Raw genomic sequence first — 15,330 nt, 5'->3', positions numbered from 1 at the left:
AGACTTAATCTGGGCGGACCTTAAGGTTTTCCATATTACCCTCTTTCCAGTCTGTATTTAGTGAATCACTGACATATACCTTTTCTGATTCGCCTTTCTTGATTGTGTACCAACGTTTTAAGTTTCTTCTGGCGGTTGTATATTAGCCGTAAATGACGAAATCTAATTCTACACTAAGTAACAGAATATATTAATATACCGGCACTTCCACGCCAAGGTTTAACTTCCAAAGCTTTGGCTTAAAAACCGTTTTTAAAAAATGGAAACTTTCATGCAGGAAATTTATTGAATTGGCCTAAGATGGAGCTGTCGAATTTCACAAAAAGCTTTTTATGTTGCAAGTGATCTGTAGTTGTGTTAAATTAGGTATTTTTCTATTATATTTGGAACCGTCTACCGACAAATCTACATTTACGAATACCTCCAAAAGTGACTTCTTGAGGTCTCATGAAGGCCTGACACTAGCTTTATGATACTTTTGCTTTTCTAAACAGTAATAAAAATCTCAACATTCAAGAACTTCACTTTGTCAGAAAATGTAGGGCCATCGGAAGCTAAAACTTCGTAAAATCGCACTCCTGGTCCTTTTTTCAGTGCAGTACTCTACGTCACTCGTTCAAATTTGCACCGCTCTTATGGTAGTCGGTATTTGCTAGTATTACTGTTCTCCCATCCATTCTGGTAGTCAAACGGTGGGATAGCAAAATTCTTACAAGTTTCCTATCTCATGCCTCCACGCGATTCTAAGTCTATTGATGACATTTGGTCCTTAGACCGCAGAATGAGAGGGTGCGAACAGAATGAGAGGGTGCGAACAGATCTAGTCGAGAAAACATTGCCGTAAAAATGAATAGTTGATCGGAAATTAGCCCCAATACGACTAATCTGACTAGTATCTATGAACACGGCTCAATACGTATTGAAAATTCGCCGCGTCTGTTTTTATGAACCTAATTTAAAGCTCCGTTATTGCTAACAAGCCCGTGCATCAGATTAACAATCCTTTATATTTCCCTTCAGTGTTCGGTATTATCGCTCGTATACTTGTATTCCACAAACAATCCGATATGGAAAATAAGAAATACTTTCCTTGATTTATAACATCTCGCGCTATTTTTGCCAGTATAATATGCTGTCACTTGGTAGTTTTCAAGCCAATAAATATATCGTAGAGAAGAAGTAGCGAGTTCTGTCCAAATACTGTTGCAATAAATAGTGATCCGGCTCATTACGCAGATAAGATTAGCTTTTCCAGGCAATACTCCCACGATCGGCTGTGTGGAGTTCAAATTGTTTTTGTTTAGGGAACATAGTATACTCTCGGTAGCCGGCTGCCCAGAGTTTAAAAATAACCAAAAACTAAACAAGATCATCTCTTTTTCGAGTGATCGTGCACTCGAAGACTAACTAAACAACTACCTAATAAAATATGCTTTACAGGTCGCATCGTTTGCTTGGAGCGAATCCTAGACCTGATACCCTTCCAAACCACCAACTCCGCGACACCTATGGAAGAGTCTGATGAATCGTCGTCCTTCCGTTAAGTAGGTGGAGCATCAACACTTCCTGTCTACCTTATCCTTTATCCTTCCCCGTGAACGATGGAGATGGGGGCGGCCGGCAATGATGGCTATCATGCTGTTGAGGTTTTAATATGGGTCGGATTGGTATGAATTCCTACTTACCACTTCCTAAGCAACTCTTATTAGATAATCAGCAGTCAAACATGATGAAGTCAGTGTGCAATCCGCCAAAATCATCGTCACAACGCAACGCAACGCAACGCAACGCAACGATTTTGACAGCCTCATATGAAAACATATTTTATGAGCTCTAGTAGACGAACGAAGTCAAAATCGAGTAAACCCTTTCTGGAGGATACTTTTCTTGTCTTAAAGATGCAAAGTATGCAACGATAATAAAATCCATTTATTTTTTAATTTTGCGCCGAAATACCCACTTAAGGGAAATTCATACCAAATAATCAGAAATGGTTATGGGGCTACATCTAGGGACTATAGAAGTATATTTTAACAACGTCGGTAAATTAAAAATAAAGAAAAAAATGTGTCCCGTCCCGACATTGTCAATATCCCTATTTTGTCAGCCTAGAATCAAGGTCTTCGCTGTAATACAAATTTATTTTTTAGATTTTTACTGCCAAATCTCATTTTTGCTGATATCTTAGTAAAAGTGACATTTGACAGCTAAGACTCGGAAAACACATCACCGAAAATCAGTTAACATCAGTTACCAGTTTCCAATTTTGCACGTAGGGTGTTGGGAAATCGCCGCGCTGGATTGAGTGTGTATCCCGGTTCGATAGACCGTAAAAAGTAAATGATATACGCACTCTAACTGGAATAATTCATAGTTTCAATAGGACATTGTACTAGTCCTGTAAATGTTCCAAACACTTAAAATTAAATGGGGGAATCGGAGAAATTATTTCACGCAGCATTCGAAGAGCGCCCTTATCGCGTTTGCGCTCAACTAGGCACATAGCGTATATAGGTAGTACATACACACTGATTCAATATCTATAAAAGCAAATGAAATATTTAAGTAAGACTTCAGTGTCTTCAGACCAACCCAAAGGATGTTGAATGTTCAACATATATTCTCTACCCTATCTACGAAGAACTATGTATTCAGATCTGTAAAGCATTTGAATACATACTAAAAGAACCGGTGAACTGTTGGGGTTATAGTAAAATCCACAATTGAAAAATTCGTGAGCGAAATTCCACTTCTGATTTTTTTCGAATTACCCGTCACTTTAGAGACATACTGCGAAACATTCCAAATGGACCGCGACTTTTGCTATTTTAAATTGAATTTTCTATGTTAGACTTTATTTATTTTTAATTTCCCTTTGACCAGCCTCCTCCTTCCCGGGTTCTCTCTTACGACTCTTTTTGGCAATCAACCTTTTACTCCTCCGTGGGTTCAACCTCTAACACAAATCGTTTGCTCCAAGATTTTCATGGAAAACATAGCTTCTGGTTCTAGGAACATTGTTGGTTGGCGACTATCGAATAGGAAAAATCTAGGTACCTATGATATAAAATATGAATTCAGAGCATTCAATTGGATATAACTTCAGATGAAACAATAAACAGAATAAATGTGAAAATAGCAGTACACCTTATGGCGTATTCTTGAGCGACGCCACCCCATCAATTGGTTGGTCATTATAGAGTCGCCACAGTCAAATCAAATTATCGGCCGCCGTGCTATCGGCATGCGCACGTTGTATGTTTTTATTATGCCGTACTCTAGGGTGATCCTATGAAATTTGTCCAATATCTGTGTTCGATTCTCTTTAGAATGATGAAATATGCAAAGAAAGCACGCATCTTTGTTAACACGGTTTGCTCTGATTGTTTAGAAGTAACATGTTATGCTAAAATCATTTGTTGTAAGCACTCGTATTCGTAAGTTTGTGTGCTCAACTTACAAATAATGTATATCTATGTGTATGATAAACCAAAAAATATATAAAAAACAATGCTATTACACACTTGCTGAACTTATGCCTAAGACTATATGGCCTGTGTTAAGCCAAAGAGAACCAAGCGCCATTTGGGGGTAGGGGAACATGGGGAGATTTGACCTAGCGCCGAATTCTATTATTGGCTATGACGTGTTCTGTTAGGTTCTTGAAAAATTTAAAGAAATATTTTTATACTTTTTTCGATCTCTTAAGGTAATTTTAAAACTTTGGAATGAAAAATCCTTTCCATATAGAAAATATTCCGCAAGTTATAAATTTGAGTTAAATGATGATACTATTTATCAAACGTTGTATGGACATATCTACTCGACTAATAATTACTTTTAAAGCACTCATATCATATCTTATTCCTCATGAAGTAGTGAAAAGATCGAAACATTATTATTACTAAAATTTGCACGACATTGAACGTAAGAACTAATGTTGGGGAGAATTAACCAAGATTTTATGGGGAAACTTGACCAAGTGGCAATAACCTGAAAAAAGATACAAAATTTCCGATGTTTTTTACGCTGTGGTACCTACTGTTAATGTTAATCGCGTCACACAAAAATTCCACCTAAACCATCCGTCTATACCTTTTAGTACTAGTAGTTAAAGTTGGCAGTAATATGGCTAATTTGGTAACATGTGATCATTAGAGTCGCTCGAATATGACATTTTCCAGCACAGCACTTTTTGAGTTCCTTTTGTGGTCCCAAATGCCTGTGCAAAGTTTGGGAGCGGTCGGTTGCTTCCCGGGTTTGTGCATTTCGTTTAAAGTTTATATGCGATTTTAAATGGGGAAATCAATTATTTTGCATTGACGTTAATAATGCAATGTAAGCTATACAGATAATCCTTAAAAGGAAATACATTTAAAAATCGAAATTTATGAAACGCAACCCTTTTATATTTTTACTGCTAAGGATCTCGACAATATGGAAAAAAGATTACTGTATGTTTTATGTCATTATTTTTTGTTCTAATTTTTCAATATTCTCTTGGTCAAGTCTCCCCAGGCCTTGGTCAAATCTCCGCAGTGGGGAGACCTGACCAAAAAAAACGTTCACGGACATTTTATTACTTTGGCAAAAGTAAATTAAAAATTCTGCAAAAAATTATGAACACGCACAATACCTTTGCACATCATATCTCAATGAGTTTTGAAGAATTGGAAACTTTTTTAGAGAATTATGCAGGTTTAGCTGAAATGGAAAGTCTCCCCATGTTCCCCTACCTGCCTAAAAATTGCTATCGCATCCAATGTAGCACTATAATACACTACATCAATTTATTTATGAGAACTCAAATAGTAATCGAAAGCACATAAGGACCCTTAAAATTTTTATGATAATGATAAATTATCGAAAAATGAATTTTGACGTTAAAATTACCAGGAAAAATATGGCACATAGTTCGGTTTGGCTTAACGCAGGTCATATACAGAAATACGAACACGAAATTTCGGCAACACAACTGCTGGAACTTTTTCCCCACTGAAATTGATCTAAATTGGCCCAGTTCATCTTTGCAGTGTATTATTAACATTCTATTAATGGATTAATTACGTGTTTTGTTGCAACCAAGATGAAAGAAGTCAATTATAGAAACGTAGAAGCAATGTGCACTTACATGCCAAATCAAGCGTCATACATACGTCATTTGAACACTGTTTTCACAGTTTCAGCGAATTAGAAAATGACTATTTCGTTTAAATATGGCGAAAAACGATGTACTTCGTGCGTTTTGCTTTGTACGTTACGTTATTTCAACTTTGTTCATACCATTTTGATTTGTAATAACTTAAGGGCTGAAAATGGCAATTTTCTTGCTATTTTTTAGCTTTTACTATATTTTATTAAAAATAGACGCCAAAACTTTTGTATAGAACAATAAATTTTACATCAAGATCTAATGATATGCATCGTGTATTGGATGTGTTGACGAAAGCTCGGGCGATGCAGACGTAATCGGTAATACTATCTGAGAATAGACGCGGGTCACTAGCGATGTGTTGAAGCACATGTAACGTTGCAACTGCATATTATTTATTTATTTATTTATCTACAAAAGTGCCCAAAAGTAGGGATGGAAGGATATGTTTGGATTTAACATATATTAGAATTAATCATTATACAATAAAATATATAAATTTGAAGTTTGCTTAAAATTTAGCTAATTTAATAAAAATGCCCTGAATTTTTCCTATTTGAATATATAAAAATATAATAAGAATGGAAAGTTTAATGCCTACTGGAGAGTGTGATTAATAAGATCTCAGCTCCAGCGAGTTTTTTCTGCTACCAAATAAAACAAAAATATGTTGGCATATATGTACTTACAATTCGCTCGTCTTCCACTACCTGATCCGCCAGTACTTCGATGGTTTCATTCATTGAATGGTAGTTACGCTGTTCCTTTTTAGACTTGCTGCGCATTAGATTCGAGGCACGGTTTTTCACATTAACACCTTTATCGTAGGAAAAATCACTAAACGGGGGAGAACTGAATCGTTTGGGATTCAGGTTGGAATACGGGGATGGTTGTGCCGATCGGCCTGAGCTCAGAACTGGAGGACTAGAACTATCTGTATTTTGGTTGCCAGCATTGTTGTTAAAATTACTATTTGAAACACTATATTTTATATCTATGTACTGATCGTAGTTATTGGTTTTATTGCTGGTATAGTCATTGTTACCGTTGGTACTTTCAAGTACTGGTTTCGACGGTAATTTTGGGATTGGTGGAGGCACCGAACTAGGCACTGACGGACTAGGACAAACGAGTGAGGATCGACGAGACGAAATATTGTGAGCTTGAGTTGGAGTTACTGAACCGCAGTAGCTTGTGGACCGTCGTGAACGATTCGAGTCGACGGTGTCTCTAAAAATAAAGGAAACAAAAATTCATTATTAGTGCAAATTAACTGCTCCATCTATATTCTCTTTATTCCACACTTAACTGAAACTAGAAAATTTTATTAAAGCCCCAAGAATTATGCTAAAAACCGTAATCGACTTTCTTCGAGATTCCGATTACACTTTATACGTTTCATCAGTATGAGACGACGACCGATAGCAGTCGATTTATGCGATCATAATTTATTATTACATTTTTTGGAGTTAACGTCTATACGGTGGTCAAGACGACTGCCACATACTGATGATCAAACCCAACTGACTATTTCCATAGGCATCAAGTTATTTATCTTATCTCTCCCAAATACATAAAACAGCAAGATTTGATGTAATCCCGAAACAAAATTAAACGAAAATTGACTTTTTTGGACTTAGTTGATTTGGCACCTTTTTGGTTTTTCTCATATAGAAAGGCTATGCGATCACTCCGAAAATCCACAACCTAATCCCGTTTTCTGGATTTTAACAAGGGTGTTGTTAGGGATGTGCACTTTTACCAAAATCATCTGTTTATCAGTCTAAACCAAAGAGTTCCATACACCGAACATAACTGCAAAGTTTCATTCGTATCGATGATGGTCGAATTTTACAGTATGTTTAAATGTATGTAAATTAGAGTGTCCCAAAACGATAATGCAGTCGGATTCACCTCTCAAACGAAAGGTTAATTTGATAGGACCAATTTCTTCTTGTAAAGAATCAACTTTGGAGGTTTAGTATTTTCGATGAAGATCCACAACGAAATACAGCGCAACATCTGTTACAATAATACAGCACAACTCTGATACTATGATTTCATAGAAATATTTATTTTTAGTTCATTACCCATCGTACTTCGGTGGGTGACAGCGCTAATAGAGACTGTCGATATTCTGTCCTTTGCCCAGACAGCAGACGATAATAAAAAAAACTTCGGTCCTGGTATCTAACGGGGAAATTAAATAGGTCAAATGCGTTGAGTGGCACCGGCAGTTATGCGTGATCTCGCTTTAGATGCAGTGGTACGATCACTGTCGCCAATGCGATAATCATGTGTTCCTTATGGGAATTATAGCATTATAGCGCAGGGATTGCATAGTGGTTTGTGTTTTGGGCTGGAGTCCCAAGGGTTGCAGGTTCGAATCCTACTTCTGGGGTGATTTTTTTCATATAATATCATTTCTTCGCTTACGCTTCTCATTTCGATCTGTTTTTCCTGTTGGACGCAACCAAAAAAGTCTTGAATAAGGTATTGGCACTTACGTCAAAACCTAAACAAATGAAATAATTATTTATTATAATATAATTGCCTGGCTTGGAAGCCGTAGACTATGGGTTTGGAAATAAAGGCACTATGAAAAGAACGCATCTGAATTAACGACATCACACGAACCCCAACGATATCACAAATTAAAGTAAATAGAAAAAAAACAAAAGATATGCGTAGACTTAGGAACAAGGAAATTTGTTTTATAGAAATTTAATTTTGGGGCGGATATGGTGTAGTTGGTAAGTCTTTTGCCAGTTCACCTATTTCTATGGCTATGTCGCCCATTGAGCATTGCCTTATTTTTGATAGAAAGATGAATAATAAAAAATGCTAAATTATAAAAAAAATCAAATTGAATGAAATTTTTGTTGATCTGAGAGTTTTGGAAACATTTGATAAGGGCTGTTAGTTTAACACTCGGTATAGCAAGGGGATAAAAAGTAACGCGAACTGTCAAGCGATCCAAAAAGTGTGAACGCTTACTTCGATCGCTGTTTCCATATCTCAACTATAACTTGATCGTTTTTAAAACTTTTTGCTCCATCAAAAAATGTTTATTTTGCTAACAAGTAGTACCAAAAAATGGTATTAGATTAGAGTTGCCAAGGAGTTCAAAAAGTGTGAACGCAATTGTTGATGTGCCATATCTTAGCTGTTTGTTCATCAATTTCAAATCTTTCTACACATTTAAATGGATATTTCTTTTACAAAAACGTGGTTTATATAAGATTGGAAAAGAAGGTTGCGTATCCGAAGGTCAACTGAAAAGTGTAATGAAAAGTCCGTACTGAAAAAAGTTATACTATAAAACATTCATGTTTCTGTTGACCAATTTCAATTTTTCTCTCTCCAATAAAAACTTTAGACTTTCTACTCTTGTGTTCGATGCACTACATCAGTGGTTTTCAACCGGGGTGAATTCACCCCTAGGGGTAAATTAGACAATTGTAGGGGGTTAATCATGCGTGATAAATTGAAACTGGTTATCCTAACATTGCCGTCGGAATTTTGTCTTTATATATTGTTTCAAAGTGAGATTCTTTCTGAGAGCGCTCAGGAACAGGTTTCTAATTTGGAAAAAATATGGTTTTCATCCAATTGAAAATTTCTTTTCTGAGAGGATAATGATGGTAAACAATTTTCAGAAAGGGGTACATCATAAGGATCAATTCGAATTCGGAAAGAGGTACATGAAACGAAAAAGGTTGAAAACCACTGCAATATATAGTGGATTTTGAAAAAAATCTTTTTTTTGCGGTTTTGTCAATTCACATGTTCACTCAATAGTTCTACATGTTGATATTATTATACCAAAATGTTCGTAAAAATACAAGAAAAAAACAATATTGTGCAATGGTTCAAAATAACAATTAGGGTACATTAGTATTTTCAATTACAAATATACATTTTTTTTTAATTTTCTCTCAAAAACTTCGAATCCAAAGTGATGACCTATATATTTTAAACAGCAATCAATTGCCAATTGATATTGGCGTACAAAGTATTTTCAATTACAAATATACATTTTTTTTTAATTTTCTCTCAAAAACTTCGAATCCAAAGTGATGACCTATATATTTTAAACAGCAATCAATTGCCAATTGATATTGGCTACAATTTATGGCAGAATGAAATTTTATATTTCTTCAAATAATTTTCAAAAATATGTAAAAAACAGAAATTTCCATTATTTTGAAAATAACTTCGAATTCAAAACGACAACATTTTTATACTCCTTTCGATTATAGTTGATGCCGGGTATAATTTTTGTAAGACCGATATCTCACATATTCTCACAAAAATTAACAATAATACATAGTCAAGTCTAGAAACATGAATACTTTAGCAGATAACTTAGATTTCAAAGCTACAGTTCTACAGATTTTTATGCACTAATCGATTTCAATCGACACCGACTACACTTCCCGGAAGAACGAAGTATTATGTTTCCTATTGAAATTTTCTAAAAATGCGAAGAAGTTAAAAAATTCAGTTATTTAGCAGATAATTTTGATTTCAGAGCGATAATCTAGACATCTTAATATACCAATCAATTGCAATTGCTGTCGACTATATCCTTTAAGAGAATAAAAAAATTTATTTACTCAAAAAACTGAACAAAATTAAGTTAAAGTACAGAACTATACAGAATCAACTGCAATCGATTGGTGTATGAAAATGTGTAGGTCGCCTCAAAGGTATCAAAGGTTTCTGACCGCAATTTTGTATATTTTTATGTAAATATGAAATTTGGGTTTTCCGGAAATTGTAGTCGGCTTCAATTGCAATCGATTACTGTATGAAAATATATAGATCGTCGTTTTGAAATCAAAATTACCTGCGATATAAATTAAATTTTTAAACTAATTTAATGTGTTTTTTTAATATTTTGAGGAAATATCTTTTTTTGTAACCGGCATCAATTTTAATCAATTTATGTGTAGTAATATATAGCCTTAAATTTTAAGTTATTTGGAGAAATTTACAAATACTGTATTTGGATGCATTTTCTAAATCGTTCCTATCACACTTTAATATTTTGACCTTTCATGAAATATTATTATATTTTTATATTTTGATTTTGAAATAATGATATCCATATGATATATGTAAACATTTGAGTGAACATATGAAATCCCAAACCGCAAAACTAATCAAGTTGTGAAAAAAATAATCAACTGCACGCCACGCGTTCTATAAAAATTTCACCGGCATTTGAGCAAATGTGGAAACATGGAAGACATGTATTGAACGGCTGAAATATATTATTCTTCAATATTATATGATTATCGTTTTGGTAAAAGAAATTATCCTGTCTGAGGATAAAGATTTGAAATCGGTGAACAATCAGCTCAGATGCAGCAAGTCAAAGTCCCCACTTTTTCTTCGCTGACTTTACTCTTTTTACTATAAATTGTGGTAGGCTATTTAGTGCTGCGCGTTAAGCAAAATTGTCTTTCCCATGGTGAAAAAAAAATTTAAAATCGATCAGGTAGCAGTTGAGATATGACCGGTCAACGTAAACGTTCCCGGTTTGACCCCAATAATATTTCGAGTGTTGAGAATGAGTAAATAGTTTCGCAGTATATAACAGCAAACCAACAAAATAATTATCAACATTCGCTAATGACTTACATTCATACCTTTTTCGACACTGAGGGCTCCTAAAAAATACCGGCGTGAGCGGTACAAAGTATCCCAGTTGAGGAGGGCCATTATTTGATGGATGGAATGCGCCAATAGTTGCGGTCGATATGGGAACGGGAGTTTCGTCGCCAAAATCGTTCTCTGTACTAGTACTGGAAGTCAGAGTGCTGTTCCATTTGTCATCTGTATCATCATCGTCCCCGACACATTCTGGCACTGTGTAGCACGACATTCCACTGGAATTGGACATAATCATCTGTTGCTGATGATGGAGCTGGTATTGCAACTGATGTCGCTGCATGGCTGTTTGATAATCCGCCATCGACTACCGCACGAATGTATCCGGTGTTGTCACAACAAACAAGCAAACCCCGTCGCAATCGGCTGTTCAGAACTATCGAAACACTGTAGATTTATTTATGTTTTCTTCTCACTGCTCACACTTCAACTGCATTTTATTGCAGGCAATGTATCAAACACTCTTCAAAGGTTAACGGTTATTTCTGCTACAAACGATCAAATTTGTATAACGGGTTTCATGATTTCATAAAAGCATAAACTTTTAATTATCAACAACTCTGCAGGTATGTATGCGCATTCAACGCAATGGAGTCGATAGTAAGGGAATGCGTAGCTCAGGGAAACATCCATCATTTAAACACAATAATATATCGCTTTAAGTAGATACGTAATCAGACTAATAACAATCACATCAAAAGTGATTGCGGGTGCTGGACAACATTGGTACTGTCATCGGTTTCAGGACCATTTAATTTTTTACAGCTAAGCCGGCAATGCTACAAAGCATTATAGATGCTTCCACTGCAACGCAAAGATATTCAAACCACTTGTGCTCGATTTTTCGCTTCATTCATTAGGGAACGCGCTCGCTGTTATTTTTGGGAAGAACTATGTTATTTTTAAGCTAGCAGAGTTCGCATGATTTTACTCTACAGTCATATACTATGCACATCTCACCTTTGTTACATTACGTTTGTAGCCTGACAATACTGCCAATGGTGGATACTCATACTAAGAATCTTAGATTTGTGTTGATTATATGAGAGTAAAAGGTCTGGTACGTACTCGCAAACATATCAGATATAAAGAGTATAAAAAGGTTAATACAAAGTTTCCAGTTCATATACTTTTTAAACAACCCAATTACTATGTACGTATGGGAATCATAGAAGGGCTTATCATGATCGAAAAGAAGAGATACGGAGAAGATCTATTCGCTCGAGATTTTTCCTAGCTTGTCTAAGTAAACCAGATGTGACGTATGGCCCGGCATTAACACTCCCAATTCGAATCGGAAGATTGAAGAAGAAAGCTTAATTTATGGCTGCGATGGATTGAAATGAACAGAAACCTATCTATTCACTTCCATGCTACTGCAGGGAAAATAAACTGGACTATGCTTGGTGTACTCTCGTCAGGGCGATGGATTGATGATGCTATCGGTAGTGAGTGAGCTAGACTAAAAAGAATAACCGCTGCACAGAACGACTAAGATTTAGCAATCAACGATGTTCAAGTGGCTGTGTTCAGCGAAAATAGTTCGATCTTAGAAATAAATCTGTGATTGGAACATTCCAATGGAGTTAAGTTTTAGTGGGAGACGATTTATTCGTAATTGTTTGTAAATTGGTTGTGTTCAAAATATGTACCGTAAAACGGGGGATCAATTATCCCTTTTTTAAAGTTTTTAGAATAACTTTCTTGTACACAAGTAGATGTTTTAGTTTTGTATTTTGAAAGCAAGTACTAGTATCCATAAATTCAAAACGTCCAATAACCCAACTTTTTTTTTCGTTTTATTATAAAAATAAAATATTTATGCTGAAAACTAACAATCTTTCTTGAAGAATATTTCGAAAGTCCGAAGAGTTGCGTATATTGCATACCTTCAGGAAATTTTATGTGAAATATTGTTACGTTCCCAAAAGAAAAATTTGCTTAGAAGGAATATATCCTTACTTAAATTGCTTACTGAACCTTTTGGGAAAAAAGGCAAAATTACATAGTTAAAAGCAAAAAAATGATGTTTTGGGGATAATTTGGCTCAAAAACATTAATAATAAATAAATTAGGAAAATATGGTAAATATTACGAAAATATTTGTTGTGTCATATTCGATTTAAGTTTGTCGTCATAAAAAGAACCATTAAATGTACAATAATCGTTTCCGATAGATGCTGCACACATTTAAAAGCGACTTGTTTTTCTTTTTGAATCGATTGTTGTATTAGAGGGAATCATCATATCGTACAGTTACTGATACAAGTCTCATATGATCATAGTTGCATCGATGATCAATAATATGGCATTGTACACTAACATATATAAATCTCTATCCATTATAATGCATTATTTTATGGTCACCGAGTTTTCAAAGCCGTTTATAACACATGTACCAGGCGTTATTTATAGGAGGACAAACTTTTTATAATGTTCGATAGATATAGTTAAATAGACAATTCTAAAATTGTCTACAACATTCAGAGGACTTGCATGGACTGTGTCAGGAATCAGGAATCAATAGCGACTGGCTCAAACGGTACGTTCCTCATGCTGTTCTGAGATTTGTGTCTTGCGTGATTTGTGTTTTCAGCGTTTCCTGATGGGAATAATTGGAGAAATGGTAAGGTTAGGGATAACAACGACCCAGACAACATAGAAAATGTGGAAGTATTCTTCACTACTAAAGGAATAAAATACACCTCTCGATGAGCGGATATATCAACACCCCCGAGGGGATTTTAAGATAACAGAACGATAACACCGTCGAAGAGATATTGTCATTCAAATGCTGCTTAAGTTGTAGCTCCTTACCACACTGGTTTAGGAACAAGAGCATATCCTCGAGCTGTACTTAGGTTCATCTATATAAGGAGAACCAAAAATCCTGATACGTAATTGCATTACGGCAGGGCAGTTATGTATCAAATGATATGAAGTTGCGTAATCGGATTCACGCTGAATAGTAGCCATGTGATAATTGAGTTTGCAATTTCCAATTGCCCTAGAAGAGTACAATTGTGCTTGGAAAAAATGCAGTAAATTCTTTGACATTTTCGGACTCACATCGGACAGAAAAGTTTTTGTTTGAACGCAAGTTTGCAAGCTATGTCAATGCTTGGTATGTTCGGATGCATTACTAATTTAAATCTCGAATCTGTCGAACTAAGTGCTTTCAGGGCAGCCTGACTGTCAGAGCAAAAATATATTCTTTTACCGCAAATTCCCTGTTGAAGTGCCGATTGCATGCTACACAGAATCGTGAAGATTTCGGCTTGAAATACAGTACATTATCTACCAAGCGAATGAGACTGGTTAAATTTTTTTATTATGCTACAATATACTCCAGCACCGGCTCGTCCCTCCAACAGAGAACCGTCAGTATAACAAACGCGAGGAGAAATTTTCACATTGAAAGTTTTAAAAGGAAAACTACATGTGAGTCTAAGGTCACTGGGAGCTAGTATATTTTCATACCAAGTTACCATTTGGGTCCACAATCTTAAATGGGTAATTGCACGATCTATTGGGTTACTGTTCCAGAGCCTAGTAACTTTAAGATGGTATGCACAAGAAAATGCTTCTTGTTTCAGAAACACATATAGTGGTTTTATGTTCAAGAGTATTTAACTTTGACTGGATTGTCATAACTTCTCACTTCTGCCACCAAACGAGACACACGTAAACCAGTATTGGTCTAACAATTGCCGTGTAGCTCCACTGAATGTATTTGAGTTTGAATCACCAAGATTTGCCCAAAGCCGTTCAACATTGGCCGAAGGCCAAGCAAGCTTTCTTGATTCTGGCATCGATGTGAGCTGTCCAATTAAGTTTTGAGTCAACAATTACCCCAACGTACTTAACATGATCTGCGACAATAATTTCAGAGTCAAAGAATTGCAACGAATGAGCTCCGGTTGTAATCTTTCGTTGCGTGAAAAGCACCATTGATGTTGGATTAACTGATAGTCCACACATAAGGCTTGTTGCATCAAATCCAAAAGTTTGTTAATGCAAATAATGGCGATCATTATATGATAATCACCGGCAAAACCATATGTCGGAAACCCAAGCTCATTAAGTTTCCTTAACAACTCATCGGCGACAAGGTTCCATAGAAATGGTGACAATACACCCCCCTGAGGACATCCGCAGACACTCAGTTTCCTTATCTCTACTCATCTTAACGATGAGCAAAGATGTCGGTGCTAAGAAATGCGTGTAACCAGTTCATGATATATGAAGGTACTCTATGATCTCGTGCTGCTTCCAAAATGGATTCAAAAGACACGTTGTCAGAAGCACCTTCAATGTCGAGAAAAACTCTTAAACTTAGGTTTTGTTAAAAAGCTTTTTCGATGTTATAGACAACATTGTGTTGCACAAGAGGTGGTAGTAGACTTCCCCCGCTGATATTCATGTTGCATTACATGTAGCGGGTGCTCGACCAAGCTAACATGTCGAATGTAGTCGTCAAATAAACGTTCCACTAATTA

The 15,330-nt window shown here is 35.7% G+C and overlaps 1 protein-coding gene across 2 annotated transcripts in view; it reads right to left on the bottom strand.

Moving 5' to 3' along the window:
* The window catches only part of LOC131683477 (tight junction protein ZO-2), a 133,459-nt gene that overhangs the window by 96,313 nt on the left and 21,816 nt on the right, over nt 1-15,330 (bottom strand). Inside the window, exons 1-2 of one of the 2 annotated variants that reach the window (XM_058965495.1) lie at nt 10,810-11,129; nt 5,842-6,382 (exon numbers count right to left, since the gene is read on the bottom strand). In XM_058965495.1, coding sequence (XP_058821478.1) covers nt 5,842-6,382; nt 10,810-11,114 — 846 coding nt within the window. In that variant the 5' untranslated portion in view covers nt 11,115-11,129. Of the gene's footprint in view, nt 1-5,841; nt 6,383-10,809; nt 11,130-15,330 lie in introns of those variants that run through there. The other variant, XM_058965492.1, reaches the window with a different exon arrangement.

The sequence above is a fragment of the Topomyia yanbarensis genome, chromosome 2 (genome assembly GCF_030247195.1).
Source record: "Topomyia yanbarensis strain Yona2022 chromosome 2, ASM3024719v1, whole genome shotgun sequence".
Classification (NCBI taxonomy): domain Eukaryota; kingdom Metazoa; phylum Arthropoda; class Insecta; order Diptera; family Culicidae; genus Topomyia; species Topomyia yanbarensis.
The sequence above is the reverse complement of the archived record's forward strand: the minus strand, read 5'-3'. Positions and strand labels throughout refer to the sequence as shown.